At 46.2% G+C, this 21,805-nt stretch overlaps 1 protein-coding gene across 1 annotated transcript in view; it reads right to left on the bottom strand.

Annotated features, from left to right (window-relative positions):
- The window catches only part of LOC118391878 (ankyrin-2-like), a 155,572-nt gene that overhangs the window by 109,186 nt on the left and 24,581 nt on the right, over positions 1–21,805 (bottom strand). The window contains exon 2 of the mRNA XM_052459369.1: positions 10,140–10,241. Within this exon, the coding sequence (XP_052315329.1) occupies positions 10,140–10,241 (102 nt within the window). The remainder of the gene's footprint in view (positions 1–10,139; positions 10,242–21,805) is intronic.

Below are 21,805 nucleotides of genomic sequence, written 5' to 3' on the forward strand. Positions count from 1 at the left end.
AGATGATGAAAGGAAAGCATGACTACTATTGTTTCCCTCATGAATGGCCCTCTTTCAGTCTAATGAAATGTTTTTGCGAATGTAGCGAAATGCTTGAGTTCCTAGCTCCAACAGTGCAGCAACATCTAACAATACATACACATTTAAAAGAAAAATCATTGAATTACGAAATATAGAAATATTAGGAAGAGCAATGTCGGAGTCCGGAGTGTAAATATCCATCTAATAACCTAATAGCAGAAGGAGAAGAGTTATAGGGTTATAGTACTCTGTCTTGTGGGCCGGGGGGCGAGTACCAGTGGCCCAGCACTGATTCAACTACTCTTTCACCAGGGAGAATATGTCTAGTGTTTCAAAAGGGCCGCTCAGTCAATATGTAATCTCCTCTGTAGCCTGGTCAGCCCAAAGAGACTATGTCACGCGGACCCTGCTTATAATGAACTGAACCGCTCCTGAGTGTCCCTGTACTTAAAGCAAGGCCCCCCCATCGACGGGGGAAACTATGTTTAGGACTGGTAGTGTGAATAAATGGGTATACTCTACACTTGTCTACAAAAGAAGTGTGTCATATATTCTACAAGAAAAGTGTGGGATGTTTTGTGCACTGCCCTGAAGGAGCCTGTTGTATAACATAGAGGGAGGCGGAAAGACATGCTGCATTTGACTTAGAAGGATGCACCACCTGCTCACTTAGCCTGTCACTTAGCAGTGAAAACCAGCTCTATTTCCAGCTCTATTTCAGTATTGTGTAATTGTAGGGCCTTGCCCCAACACTGTACTGACGGAAAAATGTAGAGGGACAAACACCTTACAAACTCCCCGTAGAGGTCACAGTTGTAAATGAGAACGTGTTCTCAAATAGCCTACCTGGTTAAATAAAGGTTAAAAAAATCTCCTCAGAGATGTAATTGGGGATAACTGAGGTCCACACTCCAGTCTAGTTGGTGGTGGTAATGCACCTTAAAGTTGGTTGCCCACCGCCATATAAAGTCCAAAGAAGAAGAAGAAGCCGGAAGGAGGAGAGATACCCAGAATCAAACTTTTACCCTTTAATCTGTGGATTAATTGTTGGAGTAGAGGACCTTGTGCATTTCAGGTAAAATAACAACCAAATGTTTATATTCCAGGACAAATTAGCTAGCAACAGCAAGCTAGCTAGCTAAATTGCCATAAATGTTTAATGCTTTTTGACCTGTCCCCAAATTAATATAGTTGTTTCAGAGTTAATTTTGATATTCAGCCTGCTTGTCCTGATTGAGTCTGATGGGGGTGGACAAAATCAACATACGTGCGCAGTGTGGTTAGCATGTCAGGCTGCACACGGTCTTCTCTCATCAAGTGATCATATTTTCACTCATTAGACTATCCTCAATTGAATCTTGTCTTTAATATATAACATTAGTTTTGATTTAGAATGACCCATTATCAAATGGACAGGAACAGGAACAGGGGCAAGACAAAAATACATGTCATCCATATGCACTGGAATGGCGAATGGAGGCCACTTTCCTGCCTGTACGTTTAGCGAATGGAGGCCACTTTCCTGCCTGTACGTTTAGCGAATGGAGGCCACTTTCCTGCCTGTACGTTTAGCGAATGGAGGCCACTTTCCTGCCTGTACGTTTAGTGAATGGAGGCCACTTTCCTGCCTGTACGTTTAGTGAATGGAGGCCACTTTCCTGCCTGTACGTTTAGTGAATGGAGGCCACTTTCCTGCCTGTACATTTGGAGGCCACTTTCCTACTGTACGTTTAGTGAATGGAGGCCACTTTCCTGCCTGTACATTTAGCGAATGGAGGCCACTTTCCTGCCTGTACATTTAGCGAATGGAGGCCACTTTCCTGCCTGTACATTTAGCGAATGGAGGCCACTTTCCTGCCTGTACATTTAGCGAATGGAGGCCACTTTCCTGCCTGTACATTTAGTGAATGGAGGCCACTTTCCTGCCTGTACATTTAGCGAATGGAGGCCACTTTCCTGCCTGTACATTTAGCGAATGGAGGCCACTTTCCTGCCTGTACATTTAGCGAATGGAGGCCACTTTCCTGCCTGTACGTTTAGCGAATGGAGGCCACTTTCCTGCCTGTACGTTTAGCGAATGGAGGCCACTTTCCTGCCTGTACATTTAGCGAATGGAGGCCACTTTCCTGCCTGTACATTTAGTGAATGGAGGCCACTTTCCTGCCTGTACATTTAGCGAATGGAGGCCACTTTCCTGCCTGTACATTTAGCGAATGGAGGCCACTTTCCTGCCTGTACATTTAGCGAATGGAGGCCACTTTCCTGCCTGTACGTTTAGCGAATGGAGGCCACTTTCCTGCCTGTACGTTTAGCGAATGGAGGCCACTTTCCTGCCTGTACATTTAGCGAATGGAGGCCACTTTCCTGCCTGTACGTTTAGTGAATGGAGGCCACTTTCCTGCCTGTACGTTTAGCGAATGGAGGCCACTTTCCTGCCTGTACATTTAGCGAATGGAGGCCACTTTCCTGCCTGTACATTTAGTGAATGGAGGCCACTTTCCTGCCTGTACATTTAGTGAATGGAGGCCACTTTCCTGCCTGTACATTTAGCGAATGGAGGCCACTTTCCTGCCTGTACATTTAGCGAATGGAGGCCACTTTCCTGCCTGTACATTTAGCGAATGGAGGCCACTTTCCTGTCTGTACGTTTTTCACTCATGTGGATAGGCTGCTCCGGTTATTTCGCTGTGAGACAGGTGATATTCTCCAATTTGGGAAACCAAGGGAAATCTGTTCGGGAACATTGATAGTAACATGTTTTCAAAACAAAACATAAACTGTTGACAGCCCCTCTCTCTGCTCATTGGAGATTGGAACAGGGAGAGGTGAGATGGAAATGCATGGTGGTAAGATATTCTGTAGCTAAAGGTAATGTTTCAGCCTATTAATTATGAAAATATATAAACAAATTCCCTATTACTAGGATATTCAAAACCAAATACAAATTCATTATAATTATAGGCTAGAGCAAATATGTACCAAATCGGTCTTTATTTTATGTTTTTCTGCCATGTCTAATATGCGGTAGGCTATATATATTGTATAATGGCACAATCCTTATTTTAATAGTTTTTTTTCAGGCTTGGGCACTATAGGCCTATACATATGTAGAAGCTCCAATATGCATCAGAGTGTTTTGAATGAATCATCACTTTAGAAAGCGCTGTCTATTTCGTTGTGTTTGGCTTTGAAACAACATCCACAACAACCATGTTTTCCACTCAGTTTCAACCTGTTGTTGAACTTCTTTCTTCAAATTGATTAATCACAGTGAGGTGCGTTTTTAAAGCATGATACTGTTTTGATGATAAGTGTTTGATGTGATTTTTGATAGCATTTGCATTGATGTAAGAGTGGTTAGAGGGACAATAGAGCCCTGAGCACCAGACCATTAGGTCCTGATGGTTGTTAGTGAGTTGAGTACTACTAACGCATGTCCAGAGTGCATAAGAGGAGATTACCATGACTCAACGGCCACATAGAATTTTACTGAGGTCACCAAAACAGCCCTAGAAAAGAGTACTCCCAGGAGTACTCACAACTAGCATAAATACCAACTAATCAACATGCAGATAGAGTTAGGATATAAAGAGTTATCATTATGGACTATAGTTTCATAATAAATGGATGACTTAGTCATCGCAAGGCAGTTAAAAGTTTACAGTAGGCAGGGGTAACTGGGTAACAGTAGGACCAGGGTAACTGGGTAACAGTAGGACCAGGGTAACAGGGGTGACTTGGGTAACAGGAGGACCAGGGTAACAGGGGTAACAATGGTAAATGGGTAACAGGAGGACCAGGGTTACAGGAGTGACTGGGTAACAGGAGGACCAGGGTAACAGGGGTAACTGGGTAACAGTAGGACCAGGGTAACAGGGGTAACTGGGTAACAGTAGGACCAGGGTAACAGGGGTAACTGGGTAACAGTAGGACCAGGGTAACAGGGGTGACTTGGGTAACAGGAGGACCAGGGTAACAGGGGTAACTGGGTAACAGGAGGACCAGGGTAACAGGGGTAACTGGGTAACAGGAGGACCAGGTTAACAGGGGTAACTGGGTAACATGAGGACCAGGGTAACAGGGGTGACTTGGGTAACAGGAGGACCAGGGTAACAGGGGTAACTGGGTAACAGAAGGACCAGGGTAACAGGCGTAACTGGGTAACAGGAGGACCAGGTTAACAGGGGTAACTGGGTAACAGGAGGACCAGGGTAACAGGGGTGACTGGGTAACAGGAGGACCAGGGTAACAGGGGTAACTGGGTAACAGTAGGACCAGGGTAACAGGGGTAACTGGGTAACAGTAGGACCAGGGTAACAGGGGTGACTGGGTAACAGGAGGACCAGGGTAACAGGGGTGACTGGGTAACAGGAGGACCAGGGTAACAGGGGTAACTGGGTAACAGGAGGACCAGGGTAACAGGGGTATCTGGGAAACAGGAGGACCAGGGTAACGGGGGTAACAAGGGCAAATGGGTAACAGGAGGACCAGAGTAACAGGGATGACTGGGTAACAGAAGGACCAGGTTAACAGGGGTAACTGGGTAACAGGAGGACCAGGGTAACAGGGGTGACTTGGGTAACAGGAGGACCAGGGTAACAGGGGTAACTGGGTAACAGGAGGACCAGGGTAACAGGGGTAACTGGGTAACAGGAGGACCAGGTTAACAGGGGTAACTGGGTAACAGGAGGACCAGGGTAACAGGGGTGACTGGGTAACAGGAGGACCAGGGTAACAGGGGTAACTGGGTAACAGTAGGACCAGGGTAACAGGGGTAACTGGGTAACAGTAGGACCAGGGTAACAGGGGTGACTGGGTAACAGGAGGACCAGGGTAACAGGGGTGACTGGGTAACAGGAGGACCAGGGTAACAGGGGTAACTGGGTAACAGGAGGACCAGGGTAACAGGGGTATCTGGGAAACAGGAGGACCAGGGTAACGGGGGTAACAAGGGCAAATGGGTAACAGGAGGACCAGAGTAACAGGGATGACTGGGTAACAGGAGGACCAGGGTAACTGGGGTGACTGGGTAACAGGAGGACCAGGGTTACAGGAGTGACTGGGTAACAGAAGGACCAGGGTAACAGGGGTAACTGGGTAACAGGAGGACCAGGGTAACTGGGGTGACAATGGTAAATGGGTAACAGGAGGACCAGGGTTACAGGAGTGACTGGGTAACAGGAGGACCAGGGTAACAGGGGTAACTGGGTAACAGGAGGACCAGGGTAACTGGGGTGACTGGGTAACAGGAGGACCAGGGTTACAGGAGTGACTGGGTAACAGAAGGACCAGGGTAACAGGGGTAACTGGGTAACAGGAGGACCAGGGTAACTGGGGTAACAATGGTAACTGGGTAACAGGAGGACCAGGGTAACGGGGTAACAATGGTAACTGGGTAACAGGAGGACCAGGGTAACGGGGTAACAGGAGGACCAGGGTAACGGGGTAACTGGGTAACAGGAGGACCAGGGTAACAGGGGTAACAATGGTAACTGGGTAACAGGAGGACCAGGGTAACGGGGTAACTGGGTAACAGGAGGACCAGGGTAACAGGGGTAACTGGGTAACAGGGGGACCAGGGTAACGGGGTAACTGGGTAACAGTAGGACCAGGGTAACGGGGTAACTGGGTAACAGTAGGACCAGGGTAACAGGAGGACCATAGTAACAGGGGAAACTGGGTAACAGGAGGACCAGGGTAACAGGGGTAACAGGGGTAACTGGGTAACAGGAGGACCAGGGTAACAGGGGTAACAATGGTAACTGGGTAACAGTAGGACCAGGGTAACAGGGGTAACTGGGAAACAGGAGGACCAGGGTAACAGGGGTAACTGGGAAACAGGAGGACCAGGGTTACAGGGGTAACTGGGTAACAGGAGGACCAGGGTTACAGGGGTAACTGGGAAACAGGAGGACCAGGGTAACAGGGTAACAAGGGTAATTGGGTAACAGGAGGACCAGGGTAACAGGGGTAACTGGGTAACAGTAGGACCAGTGTAACAGGGGTAACAATGGTAAATGGGTAACAGGAGGACCAGGGTAACAGGGGAAACTGGGTAACAGGAGGACCAGGGTAACGGGGGTAACTGGGTAACAGGAGGACCAGGGTTACAGGGGTAACAAGGGTAACTGGGTAACAGGAGGACCAGGGTTACAGGGATAATGGGGTTGCAAGGGTAACATGAGTAACAGTTTTTTTTCACCTTTATTTAACCAGGTAGGACAGTTGATAACAGGTTCTCATTTACAACTGTGACCTGGCCAAGATACAGCAAAGCAGTGCGACACAAACTACAACACAGAGTTACACATGGAATAAACAAACATCCAGTCAATAACACAATAGAAAAACATCTAGATACAGTGTATGCATTTGAGGTAAGATTAGGGAGGTAAGGCAATAAATAGGCTTTAGTGGCGAAGTAATTACAATTTAGCAATTAAACACTGGAGTGATAGATGTGCAGAAGATGAGTGTGCAAGTAGAGATACTGGGGTGCAAAGGAACAAAAAAATAAATAACAATATGAGGATGAGGTAGTTGGATGGGCTGTTAACAGATGGGCTATGTACAGGTGCAATGATCTGTACGCTGCTCTGACAGCTGATGTTTAAAGTTAGTAAGGGATATTAGTCTCCAGCTTCAGTGATTTTTGCAATTAATTCCAGTCATTGGCAGCAGAGAACTGGAAGGAAAGGCGGCCAAAGGAGGAATTGGTTTTGGAGTGACCAGTGAGATATACCTGCTGGAGCGCATGCTACGGGTGGGTGCTACTATGGTGACAAGTGAGCTGAGATTAGGGGGATGTTTACCTAGAAAAGACTTATAGATGACCTGGAGCCAGTGGGTTTGGCAACGAATATGAAGCGAGGGCCAGCCAACGAGAGCATACAGGTCGCAGTAGTGGGTAGTATATGGTGCTTTGGAGACAAAACGTAATAGACAGTGCCATTAAATTTGCTGAGTAGAGTTTTGGAGGATATTTTATAAATGACATCGCCGAAGTCCAGGATAGGTAGGTAGTATAGTCAGTTTTACGAGGGTATGTTTGGCAGCATGAGTAAAGGATGGTTTGTTGCAAAATAGGAAGCTGATTCCAGATTTAATTTTGGATTGGAGATGTGTAATGTGAGTCTGGAAGGAGAGTTTACAGTCTAACCAGACACCCAGGTATTTGTAATTGTCCACATAAGTCAGAACCATCCAGTGATGCTGGACGAGTGGGCAGGTGTGGGCAGCGATCGGTTGAAGAGCATGCATTTAGTTTTACTTGCATTTAAGAGCATGGCTAACGGGGGTAACAAGGGTAACAAGGGTAAGAGGGGTAACAGGGGTAATGGGGTAACATGGGTAAGAGGGGTAACAAGGGGAACAGGGGGAACAGGTGTGTAGGGTAGTGTACTGTAGTAGTAGTAGTCTGGCCTTGGACACTGATGAAGGTCAAGGGGATGGATGATCAGATGGCTTCAGCCCCACATGCAAACAGTAACAACCACTATCTGTCAGCTGTCAAATACACTCCCTGACATACAGTACATGGCTGTTATCATTACCGTATAGCAATGCCATTTGTATGCGGGTGGTGGAATGCTCGTTGGTTGCTAGTGATGACTGACATACTGTAGATACTTGTGCTTGCAGGTTGCTAGGATGACTGACACAGATTGTTTTTCACTGTGATCCACTTTGCAAAATTGCATTGCCGATACATGTAGATGAGGGTTTAACAATACAGAACACCTTGAGATTGTTCCAGCTTGCTAACTGATACCCACTAGACCATCAGATTCCACATTCACAGCTGTCAATCCATTGATTCTACCTGTCAAATGATATATGAACCCACAGGGGATGTTAGTGAATCGGGTCCTGTCTCTTCTCCATCTCTGTCTCTGCCTTACACTCACGCAGTTCCTATCTCTCCCATTCGTTGAGGTCCTTGTCACTGTGTGAAGGTCACTGTTCTACGGTAACAGATTCCAGGGAGGGGCAACCGGACTATGGATAGAGAGGGAGGGGGTGGGGGTGTCCGGCATTGGATGAGGGAAGGGCGGGGAGAGACCAGAGAGGATACAGGTAGAGGAGAGCTAGGGTAAGATAATAGATCAATATAGAGGTAAGATAATAGATCAATATAGAGGTAAGATAATAGATCAGTATAGAGGTAATATAATAGGTCAATACAGAGTTAAGATAATAGATCAGTATAGAGGTAATATAATATATCAGTATAGAAGTGAACTAATAGAGAGAGTGTAATGTTTATTGTTAATTTTTTTAATTGTTTAATTCACTTTAGTTTATTATCTATTTCACTTGCTTTGGCAATGTAAACATATGTTTCCCATGCCAATAAAGCCCCTTAAATTGAAATTGAATTGAGAGGGAGAGAAAGAGAGGGAGAGAGAGAGAGAGAGAGAGAGAGAGAGAGAGAGAGAGAGAGAGAGAGAGAGAGAGAGAGAGAGAGAGAGTGAGAGAGAGAGGGATACAGAGAGATACAGAGTGAGAGAGAGAGATTGAGGGGGATACAGAGAGAAGGGGTACAGAGAGATACAGAGAGAGAGAGAAGGGGTACAGAGAGATACAGAGAGAATGAGAAGGGGTACAGAGAGATACACAGAGAGAGAAGGGGTACAGAGAGATACAGAGAGAGAGAGAAGGGGTACAGAGAGATACAGAGAGAGAGAGAAGGGGTACAGAGAGATACACAGAGAGAGAAGGGGTACAGAGAGATACAGAGAGAGAGAGAAGGGGTACAGAGAGATACAGAGAGAGAGAGAAGGGGTACAGAGAGATACAGAGAGAGAGAAGGGGTACAGAGAGATACAGAGAGAGAGAATGGGTACAGAGAGATACGGAGAGAGAGAGAAGGAGTACAGAGAGATACAGAGAGAAGGGGATACAGAGAGAGAGAAAAGGGGTACAGAGAGATACAGAGAGAGAGAGAAGGGGTACAGAGAGATACAGAGAGAGAGACTCACTCCTCCCCCTAACCTCATGTCTTCTTTTAACCCTCCCTCCATCTATACATTTATCGTTCTGTTTATTTTACCTGAGGGAAATGCATGGTGAATTCATGAGAGGCCAGAGTGATGGACTCAGAGTAATGGATTTCGACGTTATTGATTCATTGACTTGTCAATGTCAATATTAGCGGTAGCAAAATCTTAATGACAGAATCATCATAGAAGAAACCTGCCTTGAATACAAATTATTTTTTACAAAAGCACATTGCATTTCCCGTGCTAAATTCGCTTGGTCAAAGCTATTGTCAGACATAGCAGTGTTACCTTAAAGTAGAACCTTGTTTAATAATGAACCCTGAATGACAGAGGCTCTTGACTCCTAATGTAATCACGCTGACAGTCCCCTCGAAGATGACAATGATTACATTTTAGAGTGAACCGCAAAACCTCAGCGTTCAGGGAGACTGGGCCAATCCCTCTCTTAATCTGAGAACAATGTTAATTGTAGAGTGCTAGAGTGTAGTGATTTGTATTACAGCCAAATAGTCAAATGTTTTGTAATTAATCACTAACAGCTCAATCCACGCTGAGCACATTACACACATTATGTGGTTGCCATAGCTCCCAAAGAGCCAAATATTTTTGCAATATAGTTCCTCCCTATGGACAGAGACAGAACAGCAACACCAAGGTCACCCTGTCACTGTAGATGGATTGGCGTTAAGACTTATGATCAAACACGCGATTGCAAGAGCTAAATGTGTTATTGAAGAGAAGGTAGGAGATGGGAGAGGCTGATTGCCTGGGTGACTGGGAAGAGGACTGGCAGACATTGTGGCTCCACAGAGACCCACAGCCGCAGAGACCAAAGACGAGCACTATCAAAACAAACAAATGACTTGTCCTGTAACCACTCAGGTATGGATGAATGGGGACATGTGAACAGGCAAGTGTCACCTGTGTTTCCTTGTGTGTGTGTGTGTGTGTGTGTGTGTGTGTGTGTGTGTGTGTGTGTGTGTGTGTGTGTGTGTGTGTGTGTGTGTGTGTGTGTGTGTGTGTGTGTGTGTGTGTGTGTGTGTGTGTGTGTGTGTGTGTGTGTGTGTGTGTGTGTGTGTGTGTGTGTGTGTGTTTGTTTGTCCACTAGTCTCTTGCCTGATTGCAGGTGCTGATGTTCACTCCACCCTTCAGGTACTCCAGAACCTTGTCGATGTTCCCCGCCCTCGCCGCTCGCAGGAAGCTGGTGTTGCTGTCCGACTGGAAAAGAACACAGAGAAAGAAATAGTTTAGAACAACATTGGAATAACATTAGAACAACATGATGGCAATGTCAGGACAACGTCAGACCACAGCCCAATGCCTCGTAGCTTTGAAATAAGTAACTTCCCATGACTTCTAGGACAGATAGAAATGGTGATAGCACATTAGCAGTTGTTTGGGTAATGTGTGCCAGGCCACCCAGACATTCAATATATCCCAAACTGCACACGGCAACAGTCCCTGAGGCTCAAAAGACAAACACACCTCAGTCCCTCCTGAGCCCAGTGGCAGTGTCACATCACTCATTATCTGCAGCCATCAACACCTTCACTGAATCACTGTTTCCCATCGGAGCGTGATATTACTTAATCAGGCACAGGGGAATAGTGCATCATGTAACGCAGGGGAATAGTGCATAATGTAACGCAGGGGAATAGTGTATAATGTAACACAGGGGAATAGTGCATAATGTAACACAGGGGAATAGTGCATAATGTAACACAGGGGAATAGTGTATAATGTAACACAGGGGAATAGTGCATAATGTAACACAGGGGAATAGTGTATAATGTAACACAGGGGAATAGTGCATAATGTAACACAGGGGAATAGTGCATAATGTAACACAGGGGAATAGTGTATAATGTAACACAGGGGAATAGTGTATAATGTAACACAGGGGAATAGTGTATAATGTAACACAGGGGAATAGTGCATAATGTAACACAGGGGAATAGTGCATAATGTAACACAGGGGAATAGTGCATAATGTAACGCAGGGGAATAGTGCATAATGTAACGCAGGGGAATAGTGCATAATGTAACGCAGGGGAATAGTGTATAATGTAACACAGGGGAATAGTGCATAATGTAACACAGGGGAATAGTGTATAATGTAACACAGGGGAATAGTGCATAATGTAACACAGGGAATGTAATGCAGGGGAATAGTGCATAATGTAACACAGGGGAATAGTGCATAATGTAACACAGGGGAATAGTGCATAATGTAACACAGGGGAATAGTGTATAATGTAACACAGGGGAATAGTGTATAATGTAACACAGGGGAATAGTGCATAATGTAACACAGGGGAATAGTGTATAATGTAACACAGGGGAATAGTGCATAATGTAACACAGGGGAATAGTGTATAATGTAACACAGGGGAATGTAACGCAGGGGAATAGTGTATAATGTAACACAGGGGAATAGTGCATAATGTAACACAGGGGAATAGTGCATAATGTAACACAGGGGAATGTAATGCAGGGGAATAGTGCATAATGTAACACAGGGGAATAGTGCATAATGTAACACAGGGGAATAGTGCATAATGTAACACAGGGGAATAGTGTATAATGTAACACAGGGGAATAGTGTATAATGTAACACAGGGGAATAGTGCATAATGTAACACAGGGGAATAGTGTATAGTGTAACACAGGGGAATAGTGCATAATGTAACGCAGGGGAATATTGCATAATGTAACACAGAGGAATAGTGTATAATGTAACACAGGGGAATAGTGTATAATGTAACACAGGGGAATAGTGTATAATGTAACACAGGGGAATAGTGTATCATTTAACACAGAGGAATAGTGTATCATTTAACACAGGGGAATACAACCGGGACATGTCCTCCACTTTTCCTAACTGAAGCAGACTAAGTTGGAGATGGACCAAGACTGTAGAGCAGAGCGGGAGTGAGTCAGCATTTTCCTCTCTCTACCTTCCGTCCCCCAGCACTACCTGGCTCACACTACAGAAAACAGTCCTGCAGAATCACCGCTTCCACTCGGAGGCAGAAAGTAGTCTCAAATGTAGTCCTGCTCCATGACAACCAGCCTGTGCTGCTAACTGGGAACCTTATTGAATTAGCGTCATGGATAGCTAGGCTAGCTATCTCCCAGAGACACTCAGTGAGGGTGACAGGGTTAGAGATCGTTCCAGCACACAGCAGAGCTCAGCCCAAACCCAGACTGAGGATATGTCACCTACTCTGTCCCATTCTGCCACTCACTTACACTGCAGTGCAGAGATGATATGTCTATACACTGGACACACTACCGATAAGGAGAGAGATTCTTCCTGGGGCTATATGAAAGCTAGTTTTGTTCTGCTGTAGCCTGCAGCAGCAGCAACCTGTGTCTGGATGCTACAGAGAACTGCACTGAATCAATCAGACCTGACACAACAATCCACATTCAGACCTGACACAGCAATCCACATTCAGACCTGACACTACAATCCACATTCAGACCTGACACGACAATCCACATTCAGACCTGACACTACAATCCACATTCAGACCTGACACAACAATCCACATTCAGACCTGACACTACAATCCACATTCAGACCTGACACTACAATCCACATTCAGACCTGACACAACAATCCACATTCAGACCTGACACTACAATCCACATTCAGACCTGACACAACAATCCACATTTAGACCTGATAAAACAATCCACATTCAGACCTGACACTACAATCCACATTCAGACCTGACACAGCAATCCACATTCAGACCTGACACTACAATCCACATTCAGACCTGACACAACAATCCACATTCAGACCTGACACTACAATCCACATTCAGACCCGACACAACAATCCACATTCAGACCTGATAAAACAATCCACATTCAGACCTGACACAACAATCCACATTCAGACCTGATAAAACAATCCACATTCAGACCTGACACAACAATCCACATTCAGACCTGATAAAACAATCCACATTCAGACCTGACACTACAATCTACATTTAGACCTGACACTACAATCCACATTCAGACCTGATAAAACAATCCACATTCAGACCTGACACAACAATCCACATTCAGACCTGACACAGCAATCCACATTCAGACCTGACACTACAATCCACATTCAGACCTGACACAAACAGTAGCTGGAGGTAAACCCAGAAACCATGAGGCTGTAGCTATAATCAGGAGCTCCCAGAGCAGCAGGATGGCAAGTTGAGCTCTGTCAGATGTGTGAATATATTCGTGATACTGCTCAACCTGGAGGCTGATACCTTACCCCAGATGAGGGGTTCTCCTGAGGTTCCTAGTGGAGACAGCTCAGATGATTTCTCCAGGGAGAGATATCTTTATCTATGACAGAAGGAGAGGTCCAGAGGAACAGCGTGTGGATTGTCCAGCCAGCCCACAGGGCAAGGATCATTTTGTTACACCAACCAAATTCCCTTTAATATCAACCCAATGCACCTTGCATGTCACAGAGCAGCATCACAGCTCACCAAAGAGAACCACATCAACATGTAAAAAATGAATAAATGGCTGACATTTAAGTTTTAATGAATCACATTACAGATTTGGCTGAATAATGTATCTTGCTCTCTCTCTCTTCACAAACCACCAAAAGATACCAGAGAAGGTATATGTGTGGTGAGGGGCAGAAAGCCAGATCATATCCCATTGGATTCTTAGCTGCCGAGTCACATCCCGGTGCAGTCTGTGTGTTGCCATAGCGACTTTTGGTCAGCACAGCCCTCAAACTGTTTTTTATTTATTTTTTTAACTCAAAGCACTTAACATTCAGAAGAAAATAAATGGCAGATTGTTCCAAAAAACGTCATACAGAAGTAGTTTTGTGCTAAGCCCCTAGAAACTAAGTCAAACAGATGGTAAAGATACGTATATACTGTAGTTTCTGTGTCCTTGAACCAGGCGAATGCTTTGAAAGAGAGTGTTTTATGGCTTTGTGTGTGATTGAACAGTCCTATGAGGCGTCGTGATATGTAGGACTGGTAGAGAAAGAGAGAGAGAGAGGGAGAAGGAGAGAGTGTAATGTTTACTGTTCGTGTTTGATTGTTTATTGCACTTTTGTTTATTATCTATTTCACTTGCTTTAGCAATGTAAACATACAGTATGTTTCCCAAGCCAATAAACCCCTTTGAATTTAATTGAGAGAAATGAATAACAGAGAGAGAGAGAGAGAGAAAGAACAGAGAGAGAAAGGTAGTCATGTCCTCAATCAGATATTTTTATTTATTTAAACAGGCAAGTCAGTTAAGAACAAATTCTTATCTTCAATGACGGCCTAGGAACAGTGGGTTAACTGCCTGTTCAGGTACAGAACGACAGATGTGTACCATGTCAGCTCGGGGGATTTGAACTTGCAATCTTCCCGTTACTAGTCCAACGCTCTAACCACTAGGCTACCCTGCCGCCCCAATAATTAATTTTGTTAAAAAAGGTATTCGGTATTGTGTTCATTCATAAGCCATTCTAAACAGAAACTAAATGAACTATTCACACTGTGAGTGAGTTACCCTTGATGACAAGGGAATGAATGAGAACTAATAGAAGATCCCATTTCAACTCATACGAGCTAGCCTGGTTGCCAGGTCTGTTTCTGCTTTCTCCTTCATCACCCAATCTGCCAACCACAGGTTACAAAACAAGCGCTATAACCTAAATTAGACCTTAACACGACCCAAACATTCTCTAATGTCGTCTAGCCAGTACACTTTAGTCTAGACGTCTATAATATCCCTGGGTGCATTAACCTAACGTGTGATGCGTAACATCACTTTACCGACCATGTCATTTCAGCTCCAAAAGCCTTCCTAAACTGAGATCGCATTAAACATTCATTTATACAGAGTACTTCTGTATATTCATCAGTGTAGTAGATGATTTATAAATAATGAAAATATTAAATCCCATGACGACCTGTTGTAAATACCCTGGCTCCTCCCCATTACTAGGGAGACAAGCGGCCCTGCCTCTGTCGGTAACCATGACAACAGGGTATTTCATTCGGTAGACATGCAGCTCTCCAATTTCTGACTACGTGTAGAGCATTGCCTCTCTCTCTCTCTCTCTCTCTCTCTACTCTGAGGGTGTGAATCTAAGAATTTTGTTCACCATGACTTGTAATGCTTCACGGCAAACACACTCAAAACTATTCTTCTCCAGAGCCAGACCAATAGGATAGCAGGATGTTGAGGTGTTATCGTTGTTTGTGTGTGTATGCGTGTGTATGTGTCACTGCACTGCCCAGTGCCACAACCACCACAATCAAGCTTGATTGAATGGTCGCCCACGGCAACACAGATGTCACATATCCCTCAGAGAACCCTCCAACACACATCACGTGCTCTGCAGACTCTATCATTCACTCACACACACACCGACACACACCGACACACACACACACACACACACACACACACACACACACACACACACACACACACACACACACACACACACACACACACACACACACACACACACACACACACACACAGGGCAACCTTGTCCTTGTCCTTTGCTGGTTTTAAACACCACACTCCAATGGAACAACACGTTCTATTCCTGGACCTCATTACAGCCTGTAATAACAACAGACAACAGTGTTTACTGGGGATCTGTTGTACACAGTAACCATGTCACACCGCTGTGGTGCCTAGGACTGGGAGACTGGTAGCAACCTTAACTGCATGTGTGTGTTCATGTGTGTGTTCGTGTGTGTGCATGTGTGTGTCCGTGTGTATGTGTGTGTTCGTGTGTGTGTGTGTATGTGTGCGTTCGTATGTGTGTGTTCGTGTGTGTGCATGTGTGTGTCCGTGTGTATGTGTGTGTTCGTGTGTGTGTGTGTATGTGTGCGTTCGTATGTGTGTGTTCGTGTGTGTGCATGTGTGTGTCCGTGTGTATGTGTGTGTTCGTGTGTGTGTATGTGTGTGTTCGTGTGTGTGTGTATGTGTGTGTGCATGTGTGTGTTCGTGTGTGTGCATGTGTGTGTTCGTGTGTGTGCATGTGTGTGTTCGTGTGTACATAATAAAGAAATACACATCAAAATGTGTCAGTCTCAATCCACCACATCTGCCTATGTCGGCGTTCCGCATCTGCGGTGGAAGGCGGCCGAGCGACAGCGACGTTTGTCAGACCGTGAGACATCAACAACAAACAAAGAAAAATCGGTCTCCTCGCGAACCGTCTGTGGCCTACAAACTATTATGATCACACTATGGAAAGAGAAGAGTCTCACGAACACGACAGTGTTCTCCGTTTTGCTCTACACTCCCACGAGTGTCATGGGACTCTTCTGAAGGTAAACCCATACAAATAAATGAAAGTATGGAGGTAATAAGGGGGGTTAAATATGTGTCCAAGAAACCAAAAATATTTCCAGAGCTTTCTTATGTCTCCTAGATATAGGACAGACACTTCTAACCCTTATTCCTTATGATGCATTATTTCACTTTCTTATGTCTCCTAGATATAGGACAGACACTTCTAACACTTATTAGACCTATCTGGGCCAATTCCAAGAGAGGATATAGCTGGCCACCAGCTCGTCTCGGCCAACCACGGCTCTCCCTGAGGGCTCATTAGCATATATTTAATTAACACTAGGCCCATGTTCGTTACGGACTCTAAATTTAGACCTACTCTAAATTCACAAATAGAGGCTAATGTTTTTTTACTGAGCCTTGACAGATCGAGGCAAGATAGTGTGTGTGTCACTGACCGATTTTAAACTGCAGGAGAGTGTACAAAGTAAACCATGTCTGATCAAAAGCACCATGGTAGCTTGGTAATGCAAGGCCAACGATAAGAGCAAAAAAAACAACTAAAAAACAGAACTGTATTCCACAGTCCACTTAGTGACACAGAGAGTGAGAGCTGAATGTCAGGGGTGAGAGGTCAGGGGTCGAGTTGAAGGCATGCTCTTTGCTAACACCACCAGCTGTTTGGAATAGTCCACGTTGTAAAAGACAGTAGGGGTCCTCATATCAGAGAGAACAGACCTTAGCGGCCACTGAATGACTACAAACACACACATACAACACACCTACTACTGTACACACCTACTACTACTGTACACATCTACTACTACTGTACACATGTACTACACACCTACTACTGTACACACCTACTACTACCGTACACGTCTACTACACACCACGGTATATTTCTGCAGGGCATTTACAATTCATTTGCATTCCAATACAGCATTGACAATGTCTGCTCATAAAAATGGCACCAGAGAATGATACTGGCCGCCCTTTGGAGATTAAGGCGCATGATAAAACACTGTGACACACACACACACACACACACACACACACACACACACACACACTCCAGGCTACACTCTTACTCCTCTAAGTCACACCTTTCCCCCTCATCTCACTAGGCAGGGTGGCAACAGAGGGTAGGAGGAGACTCCAGGGGAATGGACTGGTCATTGCTGTGGGAATGGACTGACGTTAGAGGATTGGAGTATTGAACACAACTGCAGCTAGCACAGAGCAGCACATTATACTGTACTATAGGGAGGGATGGAAGCGCTGTAAATCAATATACATCTCAGCTTTTTATCAATATTCATTACAGTTTGGTAATGAAAATACCCAGCTGTTCGTGGGATTGGTCTCTCTCTCTCTCTGTCACCCAGGTAATGATGCTGAGCTGGTATAATGTCACTAAAGGTTGCTTAGGTCATCTGGGTCACAACGTCCTTACAGACAGCCCTGTCCAATTACAGACAGATCTGGTAGTGCTCGTCTTACACCTGTGTCTGCTTCAAGTGACCCCCTTTGTAGGACACAGCTGCCTGTGTCTGACACGGCTGTCGAAATCTCTATCCACACCGCTTTGATGTGTCGAGGCCTTTGAGCACAGTGATAAACCAACACTGTAAACTACTACACCACTCTATACACTGTCTCAGTATAATGGAGGGGAGGGTATCACCATATAAATTAAAGTATGGTCATGGGTTCTACCTTGGGGGATTACTGAGAAGAAGAGCAAAAAGCTATTTTTGAAAGAGCTCCGGTACAAAGAAGAGAAGCAAGAGACTGGAGGGATGACATGGAATTTCACACTCCTAGAGCGTTACAGTGCCTCCAGGTCTTCAAACACATGTTATGCCCAAGTTCTCTGTCTGTGTCCCACAAGTCTTACCGGTATTGGGGGTTCAGGCTCAGGCTCAGGATGGTGTTCAAAGCAGTAGTAGTCTGACTCTGGTGGAGCCTGGTCCAGATTCGGTTGACTCCCATCGGCTTTCAAACCCTTTTCCACTTCACAAACCTTACACATTGCTGCGTTGCCAATGGCAACCGCTAGTCACAATCCCCAGCGCCATCAAATGTAAACAAACCAACAAAAGTGTGTTAAGTTTCTCCACTAATTCCACTTATGATCCAGTCATCCGGTGTCCCTCCACCACCACCCCTCCTCCAGCCCTAAAGCGCTAGTGGCTGGTGGATGCTACCTTTAGCCAGCAAACCCACTCTGCCAGTCAGCCTTGCCAGCAGTCCTCTTCCAACTCGAGGAGCACCGTCTATCTACTACTGCTGCTAAGCGCTAACCCTGGCTCATTGCTAATTCCAGCTCCCCTCCAGCTATACATACACCCACCAGCCATGTTCTGCATGGGAACGAGGTTGGTCAGACTGACCGGCAGTAGGGTAGCATGCCCAAACAGAGGAGGAGGGTGGAATGCCCTCTCTCCCATGGAGGTGGAGACAGGGTTAGCCGTGTTCACCAGGGGTGGAGACAGGGTTAGCCGTGTTCACCAGGGGTGGAGACAGGGTTAGTCGTGTTCAGCAGGGGTGGAGACAGGGTTAGGGTGTTCACCAGGGGTGGAGACAGGGTTAGCCGTGTTCACCAGGGGTGAAGACAGGGTTAGTCGTGTTCACCAGGGGTGGAGACAGGGTTAGCCGTGTTCACCAGGGGTGGAGACAGGGTTAGTCGTGTTCACCAGGGGTGGAGACAGGGTTAGTCGTGTTCACCAGGGGTGGAGACAGGGTTAGTCGTGTTCACCAGGGGTGGAGAAAGGGTTAGTCGTGTTCACCAGGGGTGGAGACAGGGTTAGCCGTGTTCACCAGGGGTGGAGACAGGGTTAGTCGTGTTCACCAGGGGTAGAGACAGGGTTAGTCGTGTTCACCAGGGGTGGAGACAGGGTTAGTCGTGTTCACCAGGGGTGGAGACAGGGTTAGCCGTGTTCACCAGGGGTGGAGACAGGGTTAGCCGTGTTCACCAGGGGTGGAGACAGGGTTAGTCGTGTTCACCAGGGGTGGAGACAGGGTTAGACGTGTTCACCAGGGGTGGAGACAGGGTTAGCCGTGTTCACCAGGGGTGGAGACAGGGTTAGTCATGTTCACCAGGGGTGGAGACAGGGTTAGCTGTGTTCACCAGGGGTGGAGACAGGGTTAGTCGTGTTCACCAGGGGTGGAGACAGGGTTAGTCGTGTTCACCAGGGGTGGAGACAGGGTTAGACGTGTTCACCAGGGGTGGAGACAGGGTTAGTCATGTTCACCAGGGGTGGAGACAGGGTTAGCTGTGTTCACCAGGGGTGGAGACAGGGTTAGTCGTGTTCACCAGGGGTGGAGACAGGGTTAGTCGTGTTCACCAGGGGTGGAGACAGGGTTAGCCGTGTTCACCAGGGGTGGAGACAGGGTTAGCCGTGTTCACCAGGGGTGGAGACAGGGTTAGTCGTGTTCACCAGGGGTGGAGACAGGGTTAGCCGTGTTCACCAGGGGTGGAGACAGGGTTAGCCGTGTATTACTGCAAGCGCGACCATGACGTAGAACCAAGTCTTCACCTGATGAAGGAAGCTGGGGAGAGGTTGTACATGAACCTCAGTAGTCACAGCTATATAAATCATCCTGTGATGTGAACGTAGTCCTCTGTGTCACAGTGTAGCCTACAGCACTGATTATTAATTGGGTGAAGCTGGGTGGCAGAGCCGGGCCTTTTTTTAAAAAATTGATCCGTTTCTCTCAGAGTTAATGATATGCAATTCATTCACCCCCTCATCCACCATAAGGTCTGTTCATTCACCCCTTCATCCACGGTGGTGTTTGTTCATTCACCCCCTCATCCACCATAGTGTTAGATCATTCACCCCCTCATCCACTGTGGTGTTCATTCACCCCCTCATCCACTGTGGTGTTTGTTCATTCACCCCCTCATCCACTGTGGTGTTCATTCACCCCTTCATCCACTGTGGTGTTTGTTCATTCACCCCCTCATCCACTGTGGTGTTCATTCACCCCCTCATCCACTGTGGTGTTCATTCACCCCTTCATCCAATGTGGTGTTTGTTCATTCACCCCCTCATCCACTGTGGTGTTTGTTCATTCACCCCCTCATCCACTGTGGTGTTTGTTCATTCACCCCCTCATCCACTGTGGTGTTTGTTCATTCACCCCCTCATCCACTGTGGTGTTTGTTCATTCACCCCCTCATCCACTGTGGTGTTTGTTCATTCACCCCTTCATCCACTGTGGTGTTTGTTCATTCACCCCCTCATCCACTGTGGTGTTCATTCACCCCCTCATCCACTGTGGTGTTCATTCACCCCTTCATCCACTGTGGTGTTTGTTCATTCACCCACTCATCCACTGTGGTGTTCATTCACCCCCTCATCCACTGTGGTGTTTGTTCATTCACCCCCTCATCCACTGTGGTGTTTGTTCATTCACCCCCTCATCCACTGTGGTGTTTGTTCATTCACCCCTTCATCCACTGTGGTGTTTGTTCATTCACCCCCTCATCCACTGTGGTGTTCATTCACCCCCTCATCCACTGTGGTGTTCATTCACCCCTTCATCCACTGTGGTGTTTGTTCATTCACCCACTCATCCACTGTGGTGTTCATTCACCCCCTCATCCACTGTGGTGTTTGTTCATTCACCCCCTCATCCACTGTGGTGTTTGTTCATTCACCCCCTCATCCACTGTGGTGTTCATTCACCCCTTCATCCACTGTGGTGTTTGTTCATTCACCCCCTCATCCACTGTGGTGTTCATTCACCCCCTCATCCACTGTGGTGTTCATTCACCCCCTCATCCACTGTGGTGTTTGTTCATTCACCCCTCATCCACTGTGGTGTTGTTCATTCACCCCCTCATCCACTGTGATGTTCATTCACCCCCTCATCCACTGTGGTGTTCATTCACCCCCTCATCCACTGTGGTGTTTGTTCATTCACCCCCTCATCCACCGTAAGGTCTGTTCATTCACCCCCTCATCCACCATAGTGTTAGATCATTCACCCCTTCATCCACTATAGTGTTAGATCATTCACCCCTTCATCCACCATAGTGTTAGATCATTCACCCCCTCATCCACGATAAGGTCTGTTCATTCACCCCCTCATCCACCAGAGTGTTAGATCATTCACCTCTTCATCCACTATAGTGTTAGATCATTCACCTCTTCATCCACTATAGTGTTAGATCATTCACCCCCTCATCCACCATAGTGTTAGATCATTCACCCCTTCATCCACTATAGTGTTAGATCATTCACCCCCTCATCCACCACAAGGTCTGTTCATTCACCCCCTCATCCACGATAAGGTCTGTTCATTCACCCCCTCATCCACCATAGTGTTAGATCATTCACCCCCTCATCCACCAGAGTGTTAGATCATTCACCTCTTCATCCACTATAGTGTTAGATCATTCACCCCCTCATCCACCATAGTGTTAGATCATTCACCCCTTCATCCACTATAGTGTTAGATCATTCACCCCCTCATCC

The sequence above is a fragment of the Oncorhynchus keta genome, chromosome 13, assembly GCF_023373465.1.
Source record: "Oncorhynchus keta strain PuntledgeMale-10-30-2019 chromosome 13, Oket_V2, whole genome shotgun sequence".
Lineage (NCBI taxonomy): Eukaryota > Metazoa > Chordata > Actinopteri > Salmoniformes > Salmonidae > Oncorhynchus > Oncorhynchus keta.